At 38.4% G+C, this 12,440-nt stretch overlaps 1 protein-coding gene across 1 annotated transcript; it reads right to left on the bottom strand.

Annotated features, from left to right (window-relative positions):
* Nucleotides 1–16: 16 nt before the first annotated feature.
* rbm22 (RNA binding motif protein 22) lies at nt 17–9,863 on the bottom strand. The gene is made up of 11 exons (XM_053479231.1): nt 9,731–9,863; nt 7,638–7,691; nt 6,406–6,435; nt 6,161–6,293; nt 5,885–5,985; nt 3,288–3,460; nt 3,009–3,209; nt 2,692–2,856; nt 2,185–2,273; nt 402–533; nt 17–296 (listed from the first exon to the last, which is right to left on the bottom strand). The coding sequence occupies exons 1-11, from the start codon at nt 9,782–9,784 to the stop codon at nt 148–150; spliced, it is 1,281 nt and encodes a 426-aa protein (XP_053335206.1). The 5' UTR covers nt 9,785–9,863; the 3' UTR covers nt 17–147.
* Nucleotides 9,864–12,440: the final 2,577 nt, after the last annotated feature.

Below are 12,440 nucleotides of genomic sequence, written 5' to 3'. Positions count from 1 at the left end.
TCAGGAGCACTACATGTACACAGAGTTCTTTAAAGTTTAATGAAATAAAAAGACTCCAGAAATTGGGGTGGGGATATTGTCAAAAAAAGAGCAGTCTTCTTTGCTGTTGTACACAACTTTATATTCTGAGGTAGATTCTTCCCCGGTCTAGGAGCCTCCATGGCGACTGGCGTGGGCACCCATACGCAGAGGATCCTGGGAAGGATAATGCACCTGGCCTGGAGGCCTCATGGCCATTGGAGGTGGCATAGGAGGGGCCATTGGATCCATGGACGGGTACATGGGTGGAGCATAACCTACGGAGCACAGCAGAGACAGTGTGAGAGCGTAGTAATAGAGGGGTTTTTTTCCTTCACATTTTTAAAAATCAGGAGAAACTGCAATAAAGAATGAAGTCGTACCTGGAGGTGGAGGCATGGCTACACCAGGAGGAGGGGGGATCCCTAAATTCATGACCGCAGGACCAGGGTTGGGCGCCAAGTTGAAATAATTGGCTGAGATGTCATCGGTGGAGACGGGCGGTGGAGGCAGTGCTGTCGAGAACACGCTTGGTTAGATATACACCAACAAATATAGTGCAGACATTGATTTAGTCATTAAAGATCTGTATTTCTCTCCATGTGGCACTTATGACACATGCACATACTATACACGCAAGCCTCACAGAAGTATCAGATCTTTCCGTCTTCATAGTAAACCACTTACGAGGCACAATGAAATTTATTCACTACATTTTACTGGCAGGCTCAGACAATTTTTTTCTTAACACCCTGCGCCACAGTTTGCTGTAGATTAATAAACACATTGCACAAACACAGCAACAGAGGTTAATAATAAACCTGTACTGCGCGAACACACAAACACAACAGATGGACTGATTTATATAAAAAAATTAAATGAAAAAAAAAGAAAAAAATTTAAATATAAAGAATAAACTAGAAATGAATTAGAGATTGATCTGTGTTTAACAGTCTTTGCGTATAATTTGTGCATATTATCACATTTTATATATCTGATATTGATCACGTTTTAAATAGCGTCAGGTTATTAGAAAATTTTTAAAAGGCGTAAGGAGTTTTAATAATCACCCATTTTACAGCAGACCGTAACAAAGTCGTGACCAACATGCAGTCATGATCATTAGAGTAATCATTCCACTGATCACTGGAGGTGCATAATGCAGGCTTTTAACCTTTTTATGAATACGCTATTTAAATTAGATTTTAGACTTTAGATTTCTTAAACAAATGATTCTAAATAGCACTTATTTTAGAAAGCGAACAGTATGAATACTGTAAATTTGTATGCAGATTTGAGCAGACGTCTTTGAATACAATGTTTTGAAGTTAAATGTTTGAATACAAAGACCCACTGCACTAAGAAAGGCAAATAGCCTACAGAGCAAAAGAAATCAGCATCTTGATTTGCATTCAGTACCACTTAAAAGGTGATTTTCATGTTATTTTAATGTTTGTCTATACATGTGGACACCGTGCATAAAAGGTTCTGAAGAAAAATTTACTTTTGTGCAGCATGTCCATCGTTTCCACCTAGAAACGCTACAAAATACAGTAAGTACTAGAATTTGCAGTCTGTGCTGTTGATCTATTTAGTATTTGGATCTATAATCAAAAAGACGTTTGTAATACCCTGGTGTCATTTGCTCAATCCATTGAAGAAATTTGCCACAGAAGTTTGCAATTCACTTGACACCTGCCACATGTTTATTTTTTCCATTATCTAAACCAGCTGATCCTAATTATTAACACCACTCTTCAGCCAGACTGGCGAGAACTTATTACTGACATCAACTGTTAAGTGCACAGGGAGAATTATAATACATGGCACATGTCTTAAAACTTTTGGCCACCGCTCTATGTATTGTTGCTGCTTAAAAATCTAGACTTTTAAAAATTCACATGAAGCCACACAACTCTAAACTAAACAAACTGTTTATGTGACCAAATATAACAATGACGCATGTTTATAATATTAACGAGCACGTTATATATTTACTGAACTGGAGCAACGAGGGAAAAGGGATGAATGCACCAATCTAGGACACACACTCTTGACGAACATCTTTTTTTTTTTTTTTTTACTGGGGGCATTATTATCTAGTGCCCTTGTGTGCTTTAAAGAATTTTAAGGTAGAGATGCCAGCTTAATTCTCCTAAAATGTACCTCCAGGGAGTCCGGGTACAGGCTCCAGTCTGATTCCACTCTCAGTCACTCCTTCTTTTTCTCCATCTTTTCCTCGTGCTGCCTGGGACCTATTACATTAAAAGAAAAAAAAAACAGTTAATACCGTGAAACCTTCCGAGTAAGGCAGTTAGCGAGCGTTCCGCAAGACGAGCAAAGATTTTTAGTATCCAAGTTTTGACTTGTAAAACTAACAAGTCTTGGTTTACAAGTACCGAGTATCATGTTGAGGAATTGTGGGTAATCGTCGCCCCTGCTGCCGTTAATGTTAATTATTTTTATGTATTTATTTTTTTGGTCTGTAGAATGAATAATTTGAGTTTTCTTTATTTCTTATGGGAAAATTCAATTTGGTTTACGAGTGTTTTGGAATATGAGCCCGCTTCCAGAACGAATTATGCTTGTAATCCAAGGTTCCATTGTATACGTATGTATCATTTATACATGGACGTTTTCTCAAAGACAACTTTGAGTGCTTTAAACTCTTACCTGCCCCACTTGACGTTGAGACGGTGGCCGTGAACGATGAGCTTGTTGAAAGATTTCTCCGCGGCCATCTCGGCAGACTGACGCGTAGCAAACTGGATAAAGGCACACTGTTGTCTCTGCACTACAGTGATGGTGCGAATCTCCCCAAACTGATAGAAATGGTTCCTTTAAAAATAAATAAACGAACAAAAATGCAAGTCAGGATTCAAGTTTTAGTAGGAAAGTTCACATACACCATCTCTGGTCGCCTCGAGCAGGCAGGACGGGAAGTAATGACCGCGTTAATGGCGTTATTATAAATTCATCATCTTGTGTACCTGAGGTCTGAATCTGTGATGGTATCTGCGAGGCCTCCGATGTATAGTGTGGTGATGGACTTGTCATCGGGTGGGTCTAACCTAGGCATGGTGGAGGCTCGCTTCAACAGCTTATTAGCCACCGGGTCGTTAATGCCGTAGTAGCGGTCTTTAATGTTCTGATCAGCCAGCGGGTCATCTGGATCTGTGGGCTTCTCATGCCTGTAGTTATTACAACAATCTGTTGGCAACAACTCTGAGAAGATTTCCTAAATGACTCTAATAAAAATTGCATCTTACCTGTAAGGACACTCCTCTCCTCTACGGCACTCTCCTTTTACCCAGAAAGAGCAGATGTGAGGTCTGTTCCTCTTGTAGTAAGGAGTGGTGCGAGCTAGCTTCAATAGCATGTCACTAGAGCTGGGGGCTTTACCCAGCGCGCCGACTGGCCGTGTGCCATCCGAGTTCGCGATCTGGAAACAAGACATTTGTGTTAGAAATTATATTCTTCTCTTGTGAAGTTGAAACTTACAGAAATGCCAGCAGCTGTACACACACAGCCTTGACTGAACAGAAAGGATGGTAAAGAGGACAAAGCCGACAGGAAAATAGAGGACAAGAACGCTTGCTGTCAAACGTCACTTTTTTTTTTTTTTTTTTTGTAAGGAGGCAATTTATCAAAACACCTGAGCACAATGGAAATTTGTCTTTGAACGCAACACACACACACAGCCCCACTGTTCTCACAGTCAAGCCTACATCAAGGCTGCTGTATGCCGGAGTGACATCTTATATGTGAATGTCATCGTGTTGCATTTTGTGGAAGGAATAAATAACGACAAACAAGTTTTATTTAAGGGTGTTAACATCTTCTGTCAACGTCCTAGAGACTGGACACAAAGACATAAGGCTTTATTCATGATATTCGCTCTAAATAACAACAAAGGGAAAAGCGCAGTCTGCAGATGTGAGACACGAGCTGGTGAAGGATTTGTCCAAAGTCAAACATAAGAAGAAAAAAAAATTATTAGTCCTTTCTTGATTATCCCAGCCATACAAGGTGAAGTCATTAAACCGATGAACTGAGCTTAAATGATATATTTCTAAATTAATATTATAACAAGGTCGTACAAGGTTGAGTTTTTTCCGGTCAGTGATTATCTCCACAAACTATTTTAAGTAATTTACCACTCCGCATTCCTTTCTTTAAATCGTACACAGACCACTAGGGGTGTGGCGAGACGCTTTTTCCACGAGACGAGACTGGGTTCACGAGAACGAGACGAGACTTTTAGACATTTTTTTTTAAAAGAAATCCTCAATGTTTAAATATATAGCAAAAATAGCATATAACACAAAAGGCGAAAGAAATGCGTTTCCATTTTGAAATCAACTTTATGAAATAAAACCTCTATTTTGATGAATGATATGCAATAATAACATGTAAACATTGCAAAATATTTTGCCACAAACTGACAGGGAATTAATTGCACCATCAAATTAAATAGTATAAATAAAAAGAAATAATAAACAACACAAATATCCCTTTACGTGCAATTAACCATAATTAGTGTAACTATCAAAGTAGTGCTGTCTTAAAACTCAGAGTGCACAACAATGAACAAAATTTTCTTAAGCATGGAAAAGGAGCTAAGACCTAGGTAATGAGGTAATGACCCATAAAGAACCGCCTAAAATATGATCATGTTCTTTTTTTTAAGAATAAGGGATGGCGTACTTTGGTTCCAGTGTGTGGATGAGTCGCCGAAAGCCCAGATTTTCCACCACAGAAAATGGTCTCATATCGGCTGCAATGAAAACGCCAACGTGTCCTGTTATTGCCATGGCTCTTGCATTGTATGGTGGAAGTTTAGCTGCAAAGGCATTTGTTATGGTTGTTTGCCCTTTCATGTGAACTGAAATGCTTTGCGTTTTCTTCACAGACGCAGCTTTTAGTAACGAGCTGTGGTTGTTTTTTAAATGCTTTTGCATAGTGCTTGTGTAGGCAGAGGTGTACGGTATTAATTTCTTGTTTGAGTTTGCAAATTGTCAATTTGAGCTTGCAAATTGTCTTTGTCTTGTCTGTCATTTTTTCGCTGTTTCTTCTTTCCACAAGGAATCCAAAATATTGCGACACCAACGATTTAAATGTTGCAGGCGCATCTTCTATCCTTACTTCTTCCTCACACTCAATCATGCCAATAACGCAAGGGTATCGTCACGTTTTCAAATCTGATCTCGCGAGATCTCGTACCACAAGATCTCGTCACACTCCTACAGACTGCAAGTACTTCCCTCACAGCGAAAGCTGACGGAGTTAGAAATCAGGTCCGTGTGCTCTAAAATAGTTTAACCTAATTAGCATTTTGCTATAAACACAGCTTTAAGGTATTTTTGTCTGATAAAAATACCTAAAGAATAATGAATTTAAAAAAGAGATTTAAGAAGAATTTATTGGGATTTTAAAAATGCACCCCAATATCCACCGAGCAACAAAAAAAAAAAAAAACTAAAACACACACACAGCCCAAAGACACCAGGAGCTTGAAAATTCACAAGACACACCTTTTTAAAAAAAGATAACTTAAAAGCAAAACAACAGACAAGATAAAAAATCAAATTTGGTCTGATGCTGCTTTATCTATATTACCATGACAACAAATTGAAAATTATAAATACTACAGATATACTGCAGGTGTTTAAATGTCTGGATTAAGACCGATATTACCAATATTACTACTACTACCGATTATATCAGTGTTTAAACGTTCGGATAAAGTCGAAATTAAAACTGGTCTTAAATTACATTTTCAATCAGAACATATTTCTTGACCATTTTTTTTTTAAATACATGTCAAATAACATAAGACCTAACAGCAAGAACTCATAAGCCTCACCTCTCGCTCCATGTTCTGGGTGTAATACTCCTTGTTCACGTCTGATCGTGGCATCTCATCTTTAACAGACAGTCCTGTGTCTCTGACCTGAATGGGTAAACCTGCAGAGAGAGAGAGAGAGAGAGAGAGAGAGAGAGAGAGAGAGAGAGAGAGAGAGAGAGAGAGGTGGAAAAAAAACAGCAAAAGATGAGCACCTTATTAGGGCGAGTGTAAATGTGTGTGGAATGTAATCAACTGTGTAATCGTGTTTCAGTGAAACTGAAGGATGTTCAGTACCGTACTCCAGGTCCAGCAGGCAGGTCTGACAAACGTTTTTCATCTTACTGCAGGTCTGACACACTTCAGTCTTCTTAAAGCGCATCCTGACCCCGGGACACCAGCGGAACACGGTGAAGGGACGGGCGCAGATCTGGGACAAAACCAGAGCCAGAATCAGAACCAGCCACATTAGATGTGCTAAATATTTTATATTGAATAAAAATAATAATGTAAACAAGGCAATAAGCAGTCGATTATCTTACCTTGCACTCTTTGCCATATTTTTCTTTGGTCTGTCAAAATAAAAAAATAAAATAAAATATAGCTTAGATGTAATATTTTATTTAAAAAAAAAAACATTCTTTTGCATTTTGCTTTTGGTATTAATACTTGATCCCATTGTCTCATTTTTACTCCCCAACATGTTCACACTGGAAAGATTAAATTGAAATCTTTAAATCAGCGACAAGAGACCTCTCGATACAGTATCCTTCATGTGCCGACTTGATTTGTATTGACATTCTGCAAGTATTGCGATTTTGAAAAAAAATCTGATTTTATATGTTTGCATTTAAAGTTATGATAAACCATGCTCTTCATCTGTAATCCTTTATATATGTATATACACACACACACACATATAAAATAATTTTTTTTTCTTTTTTACAATTGTAAACAAACTTAGCAGATAATTTGCTCCGACATTAGGATGCTGTGCTATGTGAACAGTGTACAGTCACCACCTGCAGGATTACAGATGAACAGCATCGTTTTTTACGACTTCAAATAGATTTGAAAAAAAAGATCTAATTTTGAGTTGGTGTGGCGATATTAAACTGAAATTTTAAACTGAAACATTTTAATCTTATTCATGTCGCATGGATTTCATCCACACCACAGCACTTTTTATTAAAAAAAGGGGGGTGGGTTGCCTAATATTCAAAAGATTGCTGATATGGGGTTGGTGAAACACTGAAGATAAGGAGGCTCGACAAATACGACATTTTTAGTTGTACATTTGTGTCTATTTAGATTAACTCTTAATATAATGATCTTACTAAAACTTAACTCATTTTTCTTATACAGTATGAAAGCTTTAAAATTCCCAATTACATGAAAGTCCAGCGTTTAATTGCTTACAGAATTAAACAGGGAAAGGTTAAAAAGAAAAACACTGAAGAATAATGACTTGTAGCGCTCTACTGGACTAAAGTAACAGTTAAAACGGATGTTCTATATGTGCGACATATCTATAAGACAATGAGATCAACATCTTACTCATTATCAAAAGTAATTAAAAAACATTTTCTGAGAATAGATCTGTGTATACGTGTACAGCTTTTGGCCCTTTAAGTGCTCACAAACCTGTTGAACACGTCTGTACAAAATACGAGGCAGAAAGAATCTTGTATATCAAATAATCCACAGAAAGTTAGTCAGTTTGTGATCATGTGCTTTGTGACTTTCAGCTTAATATTGAAATCTGCATACTTACCATTCGGATGTATGGATTCTCTCCCAAACATGTCTGACACAGAATAGGGAAGTCCTGTTTAGGAAAAGACAAGAGATAGAACGTTCAGTGATTAAACATGCATTTTGTTGTTAGCGGGTTGTTAGGGTAAGCAGAGAGGAGTAATCTCTACAAATTTCTATCTACTGGATATAGACACTGCGCATGTGATATAATTAGTGATGTCGCCCTGTTGATCCTGTTCTCATTGGTGAAAAGATGGTCGTCAGAGTTTCAGGATTTGTGCGACATGTATAATAAACAATAGAGCACTGAACAGGAGGAATTAACTTTGTACACGATGCCTGGTCTAGCAAAATTTAAATCAGATACATGCACAGGTGTTCAAGTCAAACCGAGACTTTTGACTGCGCAGAATAAAAGAACACAGTTATGACAATACAAACTCTTTATTCCTTTACATAATCCCAGCTACAATAATGCACTTATCCCAGTGTTTTACTAAGGCTTGGATGGGTAGAAAGTACTTAGTACATAGGAGCCATGATCGGACTGCCTAATTTACTTCACAAACGCTGTACTGAAATGTTGTAATGACATTCACAACTACAAGCGCAGTACGCTGATGAGACTCTCAGTCGCAGTGAAACATATTAAAGTGCAAACAGTTTAAAGAAGGAATGACGATCCTGGCTGAAGTGGTTTAGAGCCCACAGTTGCATTTCCTGTGAACATACAGGAAGGAGTAGCTTAATGTTGGACTATTAATTGGAAGGTCCCAGGTTCAAACCCCAGCATCACCAAGTTCTCACTGTTGGGCTGTTGGGTAAAGCCCTTAACCCTCAACTGCTTAGATGAATAACGAGATAAAATTGTAAGGGTGTCCTAATAATATACATGTGAATGCGGAAGACACACATTTGTTTGAGAACCGTACACACAAGCATTTACCAAAACACAACAAAAACACTTTCACATTACAGTAACCTGTTTTAGAGTTATTGCCACATCCTCCGTACAGTCCTGACCTCACTTCAAGTAATTTTCACATGTTTGATATCTAAACGTAGAACTTTCCTTCCCTAGGAAGAAAAACCTGTTTGTTTACCACTCACAGAAAACTCTTGTGCTGGGTAACTTGTGCAGGATTTCCTTGTGCAAAGATGTTCCAGTCAATCTGGGATTTGTGATAAAATGTTTTATGATTGAAGGCGTAAAAGCATGGACATTTCCTGTAACTTCAGTACATTGATAAGATTCTTAGCCGCAGTAAAACACTTTAATAGTGCAAACATTTTAAAGAAGCCTGTGTCCATAAATGAGGATTCCACGGCAGTGAACATTCAGCGAGTGGAACATCAGACTCTTGGAAATCTACAGTTAATTGTCGCCAATGTGTGGTGCAAGAGACGCATCCGTCTGTGGGAACTATACACACAATTATTCAACAAAAACCTTTCCAAATAATCAAAGGTCGTCTGGAAGTTATTGCCAAATCTCCCGTAAAGTCCTGACGTCACTCCAAACCATTTCTACATGTTTGGGGCGTTAAAGCAGTTCCTGGGAGGCCAGTGTTCCATACGTGAAGCAGGCAATTAGATCATGGCTCAGGGTGTACTGAGAAAACTTTCTAACGTGATGGTATCCAAGCACGGGTGAAACACTGGGATGAGTGCATTAGTGTTGGAGAGGATTATAAGGAAAAATTGAAGGTATTTTGACTCCCAAAACAAAACACAATGTTCTCCTGCTACAGATAGCATATTTCACGGTAACTACAGGTTCATTACGCAAAATAACAAACATATTTAAATTAAAACAAAAATATTATTACTATTTAAAACTAATATTTTTTTTTACTGAAATTAAATGTTATGATCAAATATATTGCTCATTAATGATGTGTTATTTTTGTTAACTAGCTAACTAGCTAGCTTACCTAGCGCTACGTTAGCATGCTAGCACAGGAGGCCACCTGCAACGGCTAGCCTACACAGCTAAAACACACCCATGGCCAATTATCCTTGCAATTTTGACTTAAAAAAAACAGTATCGCTACACATGTAACAATAATTTCACATTTTATAATGGAAAATGTCCACTATTAGACTTACCGAGTCCTCCCAGTTCTGTCTGTTATACGTGTTAGAGCCTAAGGAAGTCGCCATTTTAGATCAGCGCGAGCGCAGAATACGTGACGTATGAGACTGAAGCGCCGGAGCTCGTGCCGACTGCCGAGCGGAAGAGGCGGGGGTTCTGTGACGTGTTTCTGCGTGTGACGTAACCAAGGGCAAAAAAAATGCCGCGCGTTGGTCGGGATCACGTGACTGACTGAAGTAAAAGCCCGTACACATGGATTCGCGGCTTTTTTTTTTTTCGTTAAAAAATAAACTTAAAATGCATTAAAAAAAGGAAAAAAACGCACCCCAAAAAAATATTTTACATTGACGAGCTCAGTCTATCTGTTTTATTGTGTTTAGGTTGTGTTTTTTTATTTCCCTCTTCAGTTAATTTTCTTGTGTGTTTAATCATTTGATTTGTGTGCTGATTCCTTAAATATATATTCTGTTTCAAGATTGCAAACAGTTGCCTGTTACATGGATTAATGTTCATGTTGTTAATAAAAAGAAAGAAGGGAACATTTTAAAGTAATTTCTCCTAACAATTTTGTACACACATGGACAAAATTGTTGGTACCCTTCGGTCAATGAAAGGAAAACTCACAATGGTCACAGGAATAACTTTAATCTGAAAAAAGTAATATTAAATAAAAATTCTATGAATGTTAAACAATGAAAGTCAGACATTGCTTTTCAACCATGCTTCAATGGAATTATTAAAAAATAAAAAAGATCATGGAACAGGCCTAGCCAGTAATGATGGTACCCCTAGAAAAGACTATAATGTGACCAAAGGTATTCAAGGTGTGAAAAAATCACAGGTTTCTACAATCTTGTAATCAGTTAGTGGGCCTATATATAGGGCTCCAGGTAGGCACTGTGTGGTTTTATTACTTGGTGTGTACCACACTCAACATGGACCAGAGGAAGCGAAGGAAAGAGTTGTCTTAGAAGATTCAAAAGAAAATTATAGACAAGCATGTTAAAGGTAAAGGCTATAAGACCATCTTCAAGCAGCTAGATGTTCCTGTGACTACTGTTGCACATATAATTAAAAAATTTAAGATCCATGGGACTGTAGCCAACCTCCCTGGATGTGGCCGCAAAAGGAAAAGTGATGTCAAATCAAAGAGACGTATAATGCGAATGGTAACAAAAGAGCCCAGAAAGACTTCAAAAGATATCCAAGGTGAACTTCATGCTCAAGAAACATCAGTGTCAGATCGCATCATCCTTCATTGTTTAAGCCAAAGTGGACTACATGGGAGACAACCAAGGAGGACACCGTTGTTGAAAAATAAATCATAAAAAAGACAGACTGGAATATGCCAAACCTCATGTTGACAAGCCACAAAGCTTCTGGGAGAATGTCCTATGGACATCAGCTCTGTTTGCAGATGGAAAAATGAAGCATATCAAGAAGAAAACACTGTCCTTACTGTGAAACATGGAGGAGGCTCTGTTATGTTCTAGGGCTGCTTTGCTGCATCTGGCACAGGGTTTCTTAAATCTGTGCAGGGTACAATTAAATCAAAGCTATCAAGGGACTCTAGAGAGAAATGTGCTGGCCAGTGTCAAAGCTTGGTCTCAGTCGCAGATCATGGGTCTTGCAACAGGTCAATGACCCAAAACACACAGCTAAAAACACCCAAGAAAATGAATTGGACTATTCTAAAGTGGCCTTCTATGAGCCCTGACCTCAATCCATTTGAGCATCTTGGGAAGGAGCTGAAACATGCCGTCTGGAAAAAGCCCTGTTGAAGCATGTTTAAAAAGCAATGTCTGACTTTTACTGGTTAACATTTCCTAGGATTTTTTATTACTTGTCAGATTAAAGTTATTTCTGTGACCACTGGAAGTTTTTCTCTCATTGACCAAAGGGTACCAACAATTTTGTAGCTTACAAGAACATCTCACTCTCTTCTATCCATACCGCTTCACCTTGTATTCAGAGTCGCGGGAGGTCTGGAGCCTATCCCAGGACATTTGGGGCACAAGTTGGGGTTCCATCGCAGGGGGTGGCAATTTATTGCAGGGCACACACTACACACACTATGGGCAATTTGAGAACACCAATAAACCTAATCTACATGACTTTGGAGTGTGGGAGGAAACCCACCAAGCACGGGGAGAACATGCAAACATAGTCACACAGAGAGGGGTATCGATCCTGGAGGTGCAAGGTGATAGTGTTAACCACTATGATTTAGAAAAGGTAGTAATGTGCATAAACATTCCTTTGCACAGTTGATTTTTAAACTACAGCACACACACATATACAACTGACAAAATGTCAGTAATTACTTCAATAATATTTGGAGCTTCAGGTCCATGTTAAGTATTCCACGGGTCTATTTGCTATATCAAATTTGTCCACTAGATGGCAGTACAACAAGCTCTTAAATGAGGCTTCATGGAAACTTTGAGTGAAACCTAAACGAGGCCTAATCTCGCCATCACTATGTTCTTCCCTTAATAAGTGCACTCTCTATTGTCTACAAATGATAACTTAACACTATAAATAACGCACTCCAGTTTTCAGTACTGGTTGTGTTTATTTTATTTTTTTTAATGGGATGTCACGGTGCCATAGTGGTTAACATCGTGGCCTCACACCGTCAAGGGTTCGATTCCCGCCCTGGGGTCTGTGTGCATGAAGTTTGCATGTTCTCCAAATGCTTAGTGGGTTTTCTCTCAGTATTCT

This window comes from Clarias gariepinus, chromosome 19 (genome assembly GCF_024256425.1).
Source record: "Clarias gariepinus isolate MV-2021 ecotype Netherlands chromosome 19, CGAR_prim_01v2, whole genome shotgun sequence".
NCBI classification, from domain to species: Eukaryota; Metazoa; Chordata; class Actinopteri; order Siluriformes; family Clariidae; genus Clarias; species Clarias gariepinus.
This window is presented reverse-complemented; position numbering and strand designations above follow the sequence as displayed.